The sequence below is a fragment of the Lepisosteus oculatus genome, chromosome 1, assembly GCF_040954835.1.
Source record: "Lepisosteus oculatus isolate fLepOcu1 chromosome 1, fLepOcu1.hap2, whole genome shotgun sequence".
Lineage (NCBI taxonomy): Eukaryota > Metazoa > Chordata > Actinopteri > Semionotiformes > Lepisosteidae > Lepisosteus > Lepisosteus oculatus.
The window spans coordinates 62,812,599-62,828,693 of NC_090696.1; the positions used below are offsets into that span (position 1 = coordinate 62,812,599).

General features: G+C 39.2%; 1 protein-coding gene across 2 annotated transcripts in view; it reads left to right on the forward strand.

Annotated features, from left to right (window-relative positions):
• Positions 1-16,095, forward strand: part of ppargc1a (peroxisome proliferator-activated receptor gamma, coactivator 1 alpha) — a 325,924-nt gene that overhangs the window by 296,972 nt on the left and 12,857 nt on the right. For both annotated transcript variants that reach the window (XM_015345244.2, XM_006629820.3), the window contains exons 3-8: positions 2,612-2,806; positions 4,646-4,768; positions 5,878-6,154; positions 7,866-7,911; positions 8,048-8,121; positions 12,696-13,650. In XM_015345244.2, coding sequence (XP_015200730.1) covers positions 2,612-2,806; positions 4,646-4,768; positions 5,878-6,154; positions 7,866-7,911; positions 8,048-8,121; positions 12,696-13,650 — 1,670 coding nt within the window. The remainder of the gene's footprint in view (positions 1-2,611; positions 2,807-4,645; positions 4,769-5,877; positions 6,155-7,865; positions 7,912-8,047; positions 8,122-12,695; positions 13,651-16,095) is intronic.

Below are 16,095 nucleotides of genomic sequence, written 5' to 3' on the forward strand. Positions count from 1 at the left end.
TTAGATGAATATATTGTGATCCCACAATTAGCCCTTGAATGTCTCTTTAATTCTGTGTAGCTCAGTGTTGCAAGAGCCACAGCATGCTGAATGGGACTGTGCTTTTTGTTAGCAACTGTTTCTCTTATCAATAAAGCTCATTTTGCTGTCAAAATCTGCCAGATAATTCTTCCCTCTTGGGTATGTACCTTGCAAACTCCTTTTAATGCTGAATTTCAGAAAGGTTTACAGAATTGGATAATGCTCTTTTGCTCTGAAATGAAGCTAATAGATCGTCTACAAACCTCTGAACAACTGCTTTTGGTAGGAGAATAATTTGAGACTCAGCAGCCCAGCTTCACTTTGTGCAATGTTATGAGCAGAGCACAGACCGTGACTTATCTCCACTCTAGAATCCATAACATTTTCAGAGTATGTAAAAACATTTCCCTGCCCTACATTCATGGAGAGATGAAACTAAAGAAACACTTATCCTAGGAACAGAATACCTACCTCTCATTTGTAGAATTGTTTGCTTCTGTAGCCTTTGGAGAACGTTATTTGATAGAAAATCATTTCTGCTGCGGCTTAATTGAAGTTTTGACTCCTATCAGAGTTCTGCCTGTCAGTGCCAAAGCAGGTATTCCTAAAGGAATATGAAATTTATTTTGTCAGGTTACAGATCACTTAACAGGAGAGGAACACCACTATAGTTGTGCAGCTGCTATTGTAGCCTTGTTTTGGGAACAAGAGACTCATAATTTCTGGTTTCATTCCCAGTCTCAAGGTTACATGTTGTGTAAGGGAGTTGTCCCCCTTTACTTTGATCCTATATTACAAATAGGTCTGTTAGCTGCCAGAGTTTGCTATCAAAACTCTTCACCGTTTATGGTAAAGCATGGGGGTTGTCAAATTATAGAACACAGAGAAAGTGTAGTACAAACTACTACAAAGGACTGGCCATTGAAGCAATATCTTTTTATTATCTAACTTAGGAATTTCCAGTCCTGGTGCTGGAAGGCCAGTTAATGTCTCTTTGAAACAGCAGCACCTGAACAGTTCTATGAATCTGTTAAGCAGGTCCAGTTAAGCCAGCAACAGCTGGTTTAGCTCATTAAGAGATGAGTTTGAATGAAAACCTCCAAAGAACCTGGCCCTCTCTGACCAGGATTAGACAGCCCTAATGAAATATTCCCTACCTGGAAAACACTGTAATCTTTAACAAGCCCTTTTTCTGTTTTTGCTGTTTTCTACCTTGTTAGTTATTCAATTTAAGAAAGTCTGATGAAAGAGTTGTCAATGGCCACCGAATCTAAACTGCAATAGTTTGAAGTTCTAACCGTTTTAAGAGCAAGTTAATGCATAGGAATTTTTTTTTCTGCATGGTTTAAATTAGTGCTATCCAGCAGCATCTTTTGACTTTCTGTTCTCTCTTCAAAATAAGTATCTTGTCTTGAATTCCAACTCATTAGTAAGAGTTATATGAAGGTAACTAAGTTCTGTAAGCTGTGTAGTACTCACCGTGATTTTTTTCTGTCATTTTAACATCGGAATAATAAATTGGTAAGCCAAGCCTAGCATCAGAAAGATGAAAAGGTCATCTTTTGTGAGGTGTGAGTGTGTGAAATACTAAAACATGCGGGAATATTACTGATTTTGACCGGGAATTCCTCAAGACAATTGTGCGATGAATAGTTGTCTGTCTTTAGCATGCAATTTATATATAATTTTGTATTCCCAATGGGTGGCATGGTGGCTCAGTGCTTAGCATTGCTACCCTTCAGCACTGAGGCCCTGGGTTGCTACACTATCTGTGTGCAGTATGTATGCTCTCCCTCTGTCTGTGTGGACTTCTTCCAGGTACTCTGGCTTCCTCCCACAGTCCAAAGACATACAGTACAAGTCGGTCAATTGACTTCTGGGAAAATTGGCCCTGGTGCGAGTGTGCTAGGTGTTTGTGTCCTGTGATGGACTGGTGTGCCATCCAGAGTGAATCCAGCCTTGCTCCTGTTGCTTTCCAGATTTGATCAAATCCTGTATTTGATAAAGCAGTTAGAAAATGGATGAGCAGATGTGTTCCTATTTTTTCAATTAAGTGTTCTTTTTTCATTTTGCATGGGAATGCCAACCTAAGAGGAGTTGGAAAAATAAAAGTTTCTTTTTTTATTTAACCGTTTTTTTATTTTGTATTACATTCCCTAGGAACGTGCTGTAATACTCTTATCTGAGGGTTTCATGCACACATCTTGTCAGCAAGCTGATAATTCTAAGCAGATTCATGTTGGTGTGGAGAGTTTTGGAAAACAAACCGCTGAACTTCTAGCTCATTGTCGTTGCCTTTTTTGGGTCTTTTATTTTTCTTTTCAGACACTTGCTGTGTATCAGCCTTGATAATGGATTTCTTGGGGGAGATATTATTTTGGTCCAGTAAGCTGCGTACTTAATCTGGGAGTGACAGATCTGACTCGTAAAGGAAAGGGAAATGTGGAATTAAAGAAAAGACCAGCACTTCGGATATTCACTGACTGAAAAAAGCAACACATTGAATAATTCTGCATTAGCCGTGAACTGTGTGTCCAAAAAAAATGTCCAATTTAAAATGATATATTTTTTTTAACTTTCCTCTCGGCAGAAGATAGATGAAGAAAATGAGGCCAACTTGCTGGCAGTTCTCACCGAGACCCTGGACAGCCTCCCGGTGGATGAGGACGGATTGCCTTCATTCGATGCTCTGGCAGAAGGCGACGTGACCAACACCAGTGATCAGAGCTGCCCATCCTCACCTGATGGCTCTCCTCCCACACCAGAAGCAGAGGAGCCATCTCTAGTAAGATGTCTTCCTTCTGTTTATCACCAAAGGATTGGCTACCCCCTGCATGGGTATGAAGTAGTGAAAATAAGGCCTGGCTGAGGGTCTGTGGAAAAGCCTTTAAGAGATGTGTACACTGCAGGCAGGCTCACTTTATTAATTATAGGTCCTAAAACAACTGCCTTGGAGCTGAGTGGTGCAAACAGTAAGAATTACAACATAATAAGCAGTTTTCATTTTTGTTTTCCAACAGCAGTATTCACTGTTGTGTACCCCATAATGGTACACATAGAGTATCTGCAACAACAAACTTTCCAAATTCCTGATAATGATAAGTCATATGTACTTTGTCCTTAACTAGTTCTAACTCCAGGAAGAAAAAAGATGCACCCCCGCTATTATGATATTTGTATCATAAACAGGGCTGAATATAAACTCCAAACTTCAACAAATGAGTGTGTTTCCTGAAAAACACCTTTCCCACCATTCAGCACTCTGCCATTGTGTTTAAGGAAAGCCTTCATATTTTAAGTATGCCTCACTTATAATGGGCTTCGAGGCAGTGGGAAAACCAATGCATTCTAAACAAAGTCCTTCAAAATGTAGTGAAATAAGGACAATGCTTTTCTGTACAATTCAATGGAAAATATATGTATTCACATGTGTGTTTAGAACATTGTGTAAGATCAGATTTAACTCTTCTCAGTCTTCTTGGCAGAAGTAAGATTGTATCTGTAGATGCTGTAGAATGTAAAAAAAACTACTACCGTCTCAATTTCTAGATTCTTCATTAGCACAAATTACTGCTGCTACATTTCTGTGACTTGTACCTGCTTGATTTGATACTCAATATACCCTGCTACACTCACTTCTGACTTGCTTCATGTGTGTACATGATTTTGCAAATATACATCCTCAGCTTGTACAGGAACAGAGGGCAAATGTTTAAGCTGTACTGCTGACAAGGTACAGTACATAGACATTTTGCCCTGTTTTATAGCTGCCTGTTCCAGTGCAGTAGTTTGGCAGTTAATGCTTCATGAATAGGGTGAATCATTAATCAGTGCCCCTTCATATTAATGCTTTCATGATTAATTCTTTGGAAACAAGCACTGTCTTATGAATAGATGGCTATTTTGTGAAGCCTGGCTTCAGACTTGACACCTATGTGATCAACTGCCCATCAGGTACATACTGTATAAACCCAGTCATCTGAAAATGTCATGCTCCTATGTCAATATAGGTAAACTTATTATTGCTGTTCAAGATCTATTATAACTTATCAGATGAGGATATGTCTCTGAAATAGGGGAAATATACTTCTTTTATACTTTAAATCAGTGGTTGTCAACTATAGTAGTCCTCCATATTCAGATATAGCAGTTTAAATTACATTCTGTGAATGTTAAAAAAGTGCACCTTTTTATACATATATCCCAAGTCTGCTTCAGCCCTGTGTTGTTAGAATCACTCAGCATGGCCCTTTTCCATTTATTATATCTTGTGACTTTAAAAGAAGCACCACTCACAATACCAGTTCGTTTTGCTGTTAATTTGACCTGACCTGTACTACATGTTCTTATTGTTGATGGACTATTACATACGATGCTGGTATGTGAATTTTCACACCTGTTGCTCAGCCTGCTCTGTCTCCAGTCAGATTGTCTTGTTGGTAGCTAAGATGACCAGATTGTATTATATATTGTAGTATTTTGCTGGTGTCTACCATAATGAATCCTGAACTGTAAAATATGCTATTTACAAAACCTGATTTAAGGATGCTTAAGAATGTGTTTTATAGACATATGCACTTTTGTTTTCACATACATGCTTTGTTTTCTTCATTTTATTCCACAGCTAAAGAAGCTCTTGCTGGCACCAGCTAACTCCCAGCTCAGTTATAATCAATACACAGGTGGCAAGGCACAAAATGAGGCTCCTAGTAATCAAAGGATCAGACCAACACCTGCTGTTGTCAAGGTAGCTACCTAACACAATCGTTACATGAAAGACTGTTTCTGTGTTCCTCCATTTTTGCTATTTTTGTTTTATTGAAGACTTGGGAGATTTTCAATTCCTGTACCAGGTTTCTTTCTTGGTTTCATCTCATTGCAATGCAAAAAAAAAAGTCTCCGAGGCCTATTAATGAAACATCTGGGTTGTCTAATTAGCGAAAGTTATCCCCTGCATTTATTGTTTAGCTATGGTGACATCCTTTTTTTCCCTGACAGACTAAAGAAATGGATCTTTTGAGACACCATTACCATATTTTTAAGCTTATGTCTTTACCACAGTTTGTGCTGACATGTTCTTTTTAATGAAGCACAATAATCCATACATTTTCGGAAAAGAATGACAACCATCTAGTAGAGTTTCTATGCCATGCTCTGAAAACATTGACTGTAGCAAGCTGATTTTGTGGACCTCAGTAAAAAGTGTTTTATGATTCTCTATATTCAGGTAGTAGCAACATTTGCATTTCATGTTTAGTTCCCATTCCTTTAAGGAAAGCAACTGGAGGGTTGTGGGTTCAAATCCTAGGACAGGAACTGCTGTTTAACGCATGAGCAAGATGCCTCACTCTCCAGTGGAATGCCCTGCTGTACAAATGAATACTACCCAAGTTGGAATTGTAAATGAGAATTCAGTTTCAATTGACTTATTTGTTTATATGAAAAATTCTTGCTTTTATTGTAGGACAGTATATCGGATAAGTTGTTTTATAGTACTTGATTTGCATTTTGTTCTGCCTTTTACTATAACAGAGCGTCACTAATAAACTGGACAATAGGGAGAGGAATTTGCACAATATGTTATTTCGTATCTTTGGGGTGGATCGGCTCGGTTTTTCTTTTGCACTTTGTTTGCATCAAAAACTAAAACCATCATTGCCTGGGAATGAGAGAACATTTAGGCACGACTGTGTGTTTTAGGTTGAGAAAAAAACAAACAGTGATCAACCATATGAAAAATGAAAAGCAGCAGCAGTGTTGTTAATCAAAATAAATGTATTGGTGTCTTTGAAAAGTGGCGCATACATAGCAGTATTATGCTGTATTCTGTTTTTTGTTTTGTTTTGAAATTACCAGACAGAAAACCCATCCTGGAATAATAAGCAGAGGGTCCCCTGTCAGCAGCAGCAGAAGCCCACACGACGCCCTTGTGCCGAGCTTCTCAAATACCTAACAGCCAGTGACGAGACCATCCAGACCAAAGCCTGCGAGCAGAAAAGCGGTGGGGGTAGCAGCAGCAAAGTAAAAAGCGGAGGTGCCTCTTCATCCTCATCCTCTGTTGCCTCCTCCTCCTCATCCTCTTCTAAGAAGAAGCCAGTTCATCCCTCTCAGCAGCAGCTGCATCACCAGCGAGGTGAGAACCATGCTGGTGCCGATTGTAGCGTTGCAGTGGGGGGTGCTGGGGAATGGAGGTGTTGTGCTCATGGGGCCGGCACTGAGGGACAGTCTGAACCCAAAGCACCTGCTCGCTTTTCCCCAGCCCTTAGGAACGGCCATGGCAATTCCCGCGTCAAAAGGGAACGCACGCAATCCAGTGAAGAAGGAAGGCCGCCAGGTCAGCAACCTGCCCTGGATGCTGGGGTCCTGGCAGCCGCTAGATTCATTAGGTACATGCATTCTTATTCTCTCCGTCCTAGAGAGAAAGATCCGTCAGGCAGGTGCGAGCAGTGTTATGAAGAGTACAGAAACCAAAGTACTTTAGGTAGCACCCATCGGAGAAGGGATGAATTTGACAGGCCCATTCCAGGGCATGTAAAAGTGACCATTAAGAAAAGAGAAGATCTCGGAGTTCGATTGCATGGGGAGATGCAGAACTCTAAACAACAACAGTATAACTGTCGGGCCCAGAAACGTAGTCCACCGTTACCGACCGAGACAGAGAGGGAAGAGATTAGGAGTGCTCGCCAAGTAGGTCTTCGCAGCGTCCCCATGAAGAAGAAACGCCCAAGCAAGAGCGGTGAGAGAACGGAGAGGCGAGCATGCAGCCCAGACAGAGCTGTCAGGAAATGGGCTGCTCAACCCAGTCTCCAGTCCCTGCTTCTGGAAGGGGTAGGCGTTGATCGCTGGGGTAGTGAGACAGATGAAGAGATGGCGCGGGAAGCGAAAGGCAGGGCGGAGCAGGTCTGCTGTGGTGGGAATGGTGGCCACAATCATGTCATGGGCAGCCCCATGCAGCTCTCACTGGGCCCCCCAAGCTCCCTCTTCCCGGACTCTATTATTCCAATAGGAGACCTCACACCCTCCGTCACACAAGAGCACCACCTTTACAGGCAGGCATTCTGCAAGTACCAAGATGACCAGGTCCTCCCCCTGTTAGGTAATCACTCTGCTGCATCCTTCGCCTCTCCTTTCTCCTACTCCTGCTTTAACTGCTTCCTATATTCATACTAACCATACCAGTTTGACTTGCGCCTTATTTTACAAATGCCAGACAATCATCATCCTAATAGGCACGATTAGTAATTTCCAAAGAAGTGAAATGTAGATCTTAGAACAGAGTCATTGTGTAGCCTTAATTGAAAGAAAATTTTCTGTGCCCTGTGCAAGGCAGTTTTAAGTAAACCCATTTCTGTCTAGACCATGTTGAATGTTTAACGTTGACAGATGTATGTTACTGTAATGACATAGTCGATTAACTGAAAGGCATTCCTTAGTGGCAGTTGGAGATAATCATAGCTCTGGGCAAGTTGCTTCCCTTGCTCTTCTTTCTCATTCTGCTTTGGTTCTTTGCATGCAAAATTACTTTTAAAATGTTCTCCTCGGGTTTTCCTGGAATACAGTGTGCAACATTTGTCTTGATTTTCTGTCAGACTAAGCAGTCTGAGGAACTCTGAATCAGAATGCATATGCCATTACGCCATCCTGCCTCATAGAAAATGTTCAGAAAAAAATGGGGTCTAGTTGCAAAATATTATTAAGAACTGTAGAAAGTACAGTTGTTTTACTGGTTGGGTTTATAGACAGTGCTGTTAATGATAAAATTAATCTATAGGTATGGATTTGAATTTTTACTAAAATAATGTGATTTAGTTAAATAATTACCCATGCTCCTTTGTGTTCTACAGCCAAACCAACCACCTTGCCACTTCCTTTGACCCCAGAGTCTCCAAAGTAAGTGAGAGAGTTTTTAAACATTTTTCTAGAAAAATGAGGCATCTTTTCCCTTTCATTTCCATTTTTATAATCATTTAATCCAACAATTCCATTTCTCTCCAAAATATTTAAAAAAATTTGTGTTGTGTTTCAGTGACCAAAAAGGATCTCCATTTGAGAACAAAAGCATTGAACGGACATTGAGTGTGGAGCTCTCTGGAACAGCAGGTAAGAAAAAAATGCATTCTTTTTTTATTTGTGATTTTGCCTTTACCAGCTTCTTTGTCTCTGAAAAACTGCCATCTGTTTTTTTTTGGACAGAGTACATGGTTTTGGACAGAGATTAAGTAATCTGAATTTAACCATTTTAATATACTGTATGTTGGACCTACAGTGTATGTATATACATGTATATAAAACATCTATAGAAGTATGTTTTCTTGCATAAGTAATCTTTTGAATCAAGCAACAATAGATAAAATACACAGTAACAAAGCTCTGAAAAAGAGGAGATTAATTATTGTTACAGGTTTTTTTGTTTTTCCATTTTGGGTCACAATCTCTCTTTCACATCAGCATCTTTAGGCGATATTTCAGAGGGGCTGACATAGGATGTAAGGGTTCATGAGTTCCCGTAGTTGACTTAACCTTTAGTAAACATGAATTTATTTGTTTGTGAGTTTAGAGCCATCCTGAAGGTATCGCTTTTGAGTTTTATTTGGGCCTTTAGGTTTTCTGAATTGCATTCTACAGTGTATTCACTTACTTGCTACATTGTGGGCAGTGCAGTGTATTATTTTTAATTGCATCTGCAACTGAACAGGGATAATATCAGGAAAACGCAATTATATCGGGTAGGTCTTGTGATTTGATTAGGGTATTAAGTTAATTTCCCGTGTCAAACTCCTCTGAAAACAATTTTCACTTTTAGTACAAGATATCTTGTACATATACAAGAAAATAAGTAATTTATGCAGAATATCCCACTAAGCTCCTCCCTGTTTATGTATGGTATAAATAGGATATACAGGTGAATTGATTAAATATTTTTGGCCTCATTTTGATTAATTGGGTTTTCATGACTGACCATAATATATTTAAGTGCTTAAACTGTTGCATAGCCACTTAAATTACCTCATTAGTGAGACTTGGCGAAATTGATGAGGTAATTTGAATTGTTGATTTTGAAACCCAGTGAAAATCAAGAAAGAAGTGCATATTCAAGGAAGGACCCAATATACACCCTCTTATCTCTTATCAAGAGAATGTCTTTGTGCCATCAGTATGTTAAATGCTGGAGCACAGTTGCTTGGGCATGCTCCAGCCCTAGGACTTTGCGGCCAAACAGAATGATGATGGGGTGCAATATTGGAGACCACAAGTGTGATTGTCTGGAGTGGAGTGGAAAGTCTCTAGAGAACTTCACCCACAGGGACTGCCTGTACAGTAGTTCTGGAACCTCACTGCCCTTCTTGTGGATTTTTCCTATTCTGAGAATATTCCAGCATGTACAGTACCAAAAAGTCTCATGATGCTCATTTAACAGTGATTTTATTGCAAAATAAGAATGCAACATGCTGTGGATTGTCTTCTAGCCAGACTTGAGCCACATTGAGCTGGGATGACGTGGCATCTAGGGCTTCGAGACCAGTGAACAGGCACATGCTTGTGCAGACTGTGCGGGATGGGACAAGGACAAAAGACATCTGTTAAAGAAAAGCAGGCAATTATGAAGCAGAAGGAAATCTTTAGATTTAATTCCAATGGAGTGTGTGTTTTTTCGCTGAAGAAAAAAAAAGGCGCAACACCATAAGAAAAGGCAAGAATTCATAATGCTGCAGCAAAGGCTTGGCAAACAAATCTAATGGTTACACAGAGCTTAGTAAGCTCACTATGCCATAGAATTAATGCAGTTATTGCCTCATAGTGATATGCATCCAAACACTGACGTTTACACTGAAATTTTCTTTACGTGTATATGTTCCTATAATTATGGCCACTTGAAATCATTGGGCTGAACTGTAAGTATGGTTTTGTTTTAATATTATTTTTGTATGCATGGAATTACCCAAAATAAGGGTATATTCTATTGTGCTTATTCATTTTAATATCATGATTACAAGTAAAAATTGACTGTAAAGCCAAAAGAACATTTTTGACTGGTTTACTCAATACTTTTGGGGAGCACTGTAGATTGTACCTGTACCATCAATAGAATCCAGCACATAAACAACCCGTCTTTGAATTGTTACATTAGTCAAGCAGTGCTAAATCCTTACTTTTACGTTTTAGCCACAGTTAATAAGAATATCCCCAGCCTCTGAACCTTATCTGAGTGTTGTAGAATAACAATCTACTAAAACACTTTTCAGATGAAGGAAAGTAAAGAGTATGGTTGTTTAAACTTTAGAATCAATTTATACAATGCCATTAATATCTTTGTAAATCTTACAAACATGTTAAAATGTTTCATCCAGAAAGGTGCCTCAGTTAAGATAAAATGTCAAGTACTTGATATTATAATTGATAACATGGTTGGGCGTGATTCCAGAATGGCTGAACAGTCCCACATGTAGCTGTCGTATCAAACTGAATACCATTCTTTGTAGTAAAACATTGGAAAGAGAAAAAACTCCCACAACTGCTTCAGTGCCTCACTTTATTAATGTAATTATAGATTTTTGTTTTCAATCCAATCTTGGATTCTTATATTAATTTCAAAGTTCAGCTTTGTTCAAATTTAGCTAATTTATACACTATCAGTACTAATTAATACATTAATGCATTGATACAAATCATTTTATCAATTTATTTTGGGGATAGCACAGTGGTTAGCATTGCTGCCTTACAGCTGTAGAGGCCTGAGTTCATTGAATACTCTCCCTGTGTTTGTAAGAGTACTCTGGTTTCCTCTCGCAGTCCAAAGACATACTGGTAGGATATTTGACTCCTGGGTAAACTGGCGCTGATGTGTGTGTGTACATGTTTGTGTGCCCTGTGATGGACTGATTTCACAGGGTGTGTCTTGCCTTGAATCTGTTCCTTGCTCTGGCCCTCCTCCAATCTTGCATTGAGTGAAGAGGTTAGAAAATGAATGTATGGATGAAATGTATTTTGGAAAAAGCAGTCCTTTATGCAGAATAATACTGCCAGTAAGATTCCTGTTTCATCTTGCTTTGTTCACATATGCTCTAGATGGTTTATCATTCTGTAACATGTGGCTCAATATTGTGCTAAACCCACATAGCTAAAGTGGATAAAGAGGACACCAACAGAAGCAGGTTCCAACCCAACCAGCATCCTGTGGACAGTGCTAAACAGGCTGGTAATATTCTGAGACTTGTTTTTAGTATTTTAAAAATTGTATGCTCTTGGCATTGGTGCAGAAATATTTTTCTTGGTATGTACTATGGTGTCCTTAAAATAGATTAGGTTTAATTGAGAAGAACCGGTCTATAGTGGGGTATATTGATTTAACGATCTTGTCTCTATTGTAACATCTCTTTAGAATCTAGGAAAATACTTCTCTCATCTGTAATCATTTCAGTTAAAATTTCATATTATCACAAATGACCAAAGCAGTGTCTTTAACAATTCTGAGAAGCTAAGTTTTCAAGCTAGGAGCTATTATCCTCAGACTGCAATTCATAAATAACATCTGGTGTAGCACAGTCCATGAAATTATTTGCCTGAGATCTACCTTCGAAAACAAAAAATCCTCTGGCCCCAAAGCTATTACTTTTTGTGTGTGTGCATTAGTTAGAAGCCATTATGATTAAGAAACATATAGTAATCTAATTTTTTGTGGGGGGGGGGTCTCTGTTTTATGACCTAGTAAGTTTGTTTGCACAGATGGCGTATCGGTAGAGAAACAGAAGTTCTTGCCAGAACTTTTCCTTTCCTTTACTGCGCATTTCAGTGCAGTACTAATAAATAAAGCTGTGACTGAGCCCGGCTGAAATATGAGCAGAGCATCTGATTGTTTGTGTAGGTGGAATTGTCTGACACCAATTACATTTCCACTAATGGCAGCCATTTGTTGCTATTTACTGCAAACCCTTTGCACAAAAGAAAAACAGTAATAAAAGAAAAAAAGAAATTGCCTGAATTTCATTCTGTTAGAAGACCTGCATTGCTGGTTGTATGTGCAAATGCATTAACTATGCTATAAACTGCTACCTGTCAGAATCTCGCATGTAATGGCCATCTGTCTCCACATAAATCTGTCAGGAGCAGCTAGGTTTCAGGGAAAGCGAGAAATCTATAGACTCCACCGGGAATGGGGACAGGATCCGACAGTCACTACAGTTTCATTACGGGTATAATAACATTTTTGCTTTTTAACTGTGGCATACTAATTCACTTGACTCCAAGGCTTGATTTGAAAACAATTAGTTTTTCAAAGCAGTTTAAAAGACCTGAAAATAATATATTTTTGGGAAATGAAAAAAGCTAAACAAATAATACAATTGGATGGGATCCACCGTATTTGATCACATTAATGGCTTTTGCTTTTCATGATACAAGCACAACTTGTAATCAAGGATTTAATCCTTTCTGTTGGTGGTTAGTGCCTTTATATTCCTAAATAAGGATTTTGTAAGGTCAGCAATGGGTGTAGCACTTGAGTGTTACATTAATCTGGTGAAACTGCAAAATATTAAGGCTCTTCCATAGATGGAATGAAAGTGATTATTTTAGCACATTTTTATGTCGTGCTATATACTATTTTGTTGATTTTAACAGTTCATTTGGTTAAATTTATTTGAACAATTTTAACGTATTATTTTGTTTTCTTTCAGGTCTGACACCACCTACCACTCCTCCACACAAGGCCACTCAAGAAAATCCTTTCAAACCTTCAGTCAAGCCCAAGTTGTCTTCATGCAGCTCCTCAGCTCAAGCAAGTAAAAGACCTCACTACAGTGATTCTGCTGTTTGCCCCTCTATCAAAAAGGGTCCAGAACAGACTGAGTTGTATGCCCAGCTTAGCAAAGTCTCTGCATTACCTGCAGGGCAGGAGGACCGCAAAAGCAAGCGCTCCACTCTGCGTCTGTTTGGTGATCACGATTATTGCCAGTTTGTAAGCACAAAAAGAGACATTTCCCTGGCCTACTCAGTGGAATCTCAGGATGGGAGGCAACTGGAATGTTGGGACTTGGTCTTGTCTCCCTCCTCTTTGGCTGTGCAGCAGCAGAATTACTCTTCGCCTGACCAGGACCTCTGGTGCAACAGGGAAGGCAAACAGCTGCAGACATATCAAAACAGGCAGCAGGCTAACAGCAGGAAGCCGCTCCGAGACCAAGAGATCAGGGCGGAACTCAACAAGCACTTTGGTAACCCAAAACAAGCCATTTACAATGAGGATGAAAAGGCTGGCCCCCAGCAGAGAGATGAAAGTGACTCTGAATATTACTACAAACTGACTGACTACGTGCACCCAGGCCTGCCCATGGAAGGGGTTTTCGACGACAGCGAGGATGAGAACGAGAAGTTTCTCTACCCCTGGGAAGGGACCCACCTGGACTTGTTGTTTGGGGGTTCTCCATCCTGTTCGCCTTCCAGTTGCTCCCCTTCAAGGAGCTCTGTCTCCCCTCCCAAATCCCTCTTCTCTTCCCAGCGCTGTCACTGGTCCAGGTCAGCGTCTCACTCCAGGTCCCGGTCGCGATCTTCGTCTTGCCACCGGCGGCGGTCTTACTCCCGATCTCCTTACTCACGCTCCAGATCAAGGTCCCCCTACAGCCGGTCCTCCTCACGGTAAGAAAGTGTGAACGTCACAGAGAAGAGAATACTGTGTACCATTTCATGTCATATAGGCAGTAGCTATGTCATCTGGCAACTCACAACTGGCCACTGAAGCTAGGCAGGTGTGAGCCTGCCAGACCTTCTGGGAAAGTTGAAGGTTGAGCAGAAAGAGATGTTAGTGGGACCAGTAGGAAGTGCTGACCCAGCTGTCTGTGTGGGCCCTAATGCCCCACTACAGTGATGGGAACATTATACTGTAAAAAAGTGGCACTCTTGTCATGACAAAATCCCAGGGTATTACCATGGTGTCCTGGTCCAATTTCCCCCTGGCCTTTATCAGTCATGGTCTCCTAATATTTCCATCTATGAATTGACTTCATCACTCTGTTCTCCGCACAAATGATACCTGATGTGCAGTGAGCGTACTGGCACACTTTGGCTGCCGTCGCATCATCCCAAGGGGTGCTGCACATTGGTAGTGGAGGGTGTCCCCATTACCTATAAAATGCTTTGAGTGGAGTGTTGAGAAAACTACTAAATAAGTGTAAGGATTATTTATTTATGTAAGTAAAGTGTGGGTTTATCACCATGCTGAAAATCACCAGGTCCAGCTTAGTTAGAAGAGGAGGAAAGTCTTGTTTGCAAATTGTTTGAGATTCTTTAGTTATGTCTGCTCAACCGTGCATATAGTTTCCCTCACATTTATATACATCTATATTTTATGATGAGGGTTTTCGGAACAGCTATTGTTTTGCTTATCAGTGCTTGCTGTTTGTGTCTGGGTAGATGAAAGGTAAATCACTGTCTCTGAAGTCCTGGCCTCTTTCCACTTTGAAGACACTTACAGCAGCAGAGGTTTGCAGAGAACAATGGTTACAGATGGGAGAAAAATGGGATTTGATTAAAAATATAGTAAAATTCATCAAGGTTATTCCATAGAAGTTTAAACCTATCTTCCATCTCATCTAATTACAATTTCAAGCAGTTGAACAGCAATGTCAGAAGACACAAAGTCTGAAAGGCTTTCCTGTTTACTGTAGGTTTTTTCTCGGCTCAATAAACATAAAGACAAATAATTTTTAAAGGAACTACACAAAATTGTAAGAATTCTCTTTCTGGCATTCCTATTTTTAATATTTTTGTAATTAAAGTTGTGATTATTCTCTTTATATAGAAAAGCTGGAAGTCTATTAATGTTTCTGTTTGTGTTTTTAAATACATGTCTGTGCAGGTTTCAGTTACCACTCATTAAGTCAAAAGCCTATTTTGGGATGTTTTAATTTTAATATCTAGAGTTTAATTAGGGCTGCATTTTTAGTCTCAACAGGATGTACATTAACCAGATGTACAGTATGACTAAGACATGACACCCACATGTACAAAAAGTAAATGGAGTTGTGATAAAATCGTTATCAGATCTTTGCTAAATATCAAATATATTTCAATCTTTCTAACCCCCAGTAACCTGTGGAACTAGTTAATATTAGAGATTTCCCATGGCCATCTTCATTATTATTTATTGAATCATTGGCTTGATCAATTCAGTGATTAAGCTATGGAATTTAAAAAGGTGCTAGTGACAGAGGTGAAAATGGGTTTCTTAAGCTGTCTCAAGTTTCATCTAATTATATACCGAGAAGGATTAAAAATGCAACAAATGCTGTTTATTCTAGAACTAATTTGTTGTATTTTAATGGCTATCAGTACAGATTTTGGTTTTCCACACATCTGAGAGTAAGTAGAAATAAACGTGTGCTTTTCAGTAATTGGTTGTACATATTTGCCGTTCATTTTCATCCCTTGTATATTTAATTTTATTACTTGAACCCTGTTTTTCCCTGAAGTCCACAGTGCAACTTTTATAAGAAAACACCTTCATGGTTCTGAATCAAATCCTTAATATTAAGCCACACATGATCTCATGTCTAGTGCAATATCTATTTCAGTTTTATAAAGTATTTCGTTCTACAAATATTTTAAGATGGCAAAAGGCTTAAGATTACCAGCTTGTGTTTTTCAATAGGAGCCCTCTTAGTTATACAGTATGTTCTGTTATTTTGTAGAAGCTTGTGTAAGAGGCAGAAATACTTATTTTTCATTTAAATTTAGATTAAATTTTACAGAGATTGTAACAGTACTAACCCAGAAGATCTTATACTATATTAACCACCACACTCAGTCTCTATTCTTTCAAATATGTTGGACTATAGACCTTCAAAAGATGACAAATAAATTTTAAACACAATAGCATAATAACAGTTTTAAACAATAATGTAACCCATTTAGTATTTAGTAATAGATCAAATGATTCCCATACTGCCATTTTTTAAAGAAGCAGGGTAAAACAAGGCAGTTTGATCCAAAATATCACAACCCTTTGCATAAAGAAGTGTCTTCTAAATTCAGGCAGTTTTAAGTAAACTGCCATGTGGTGGAAGGTTAAAAGTACTGAGTAAA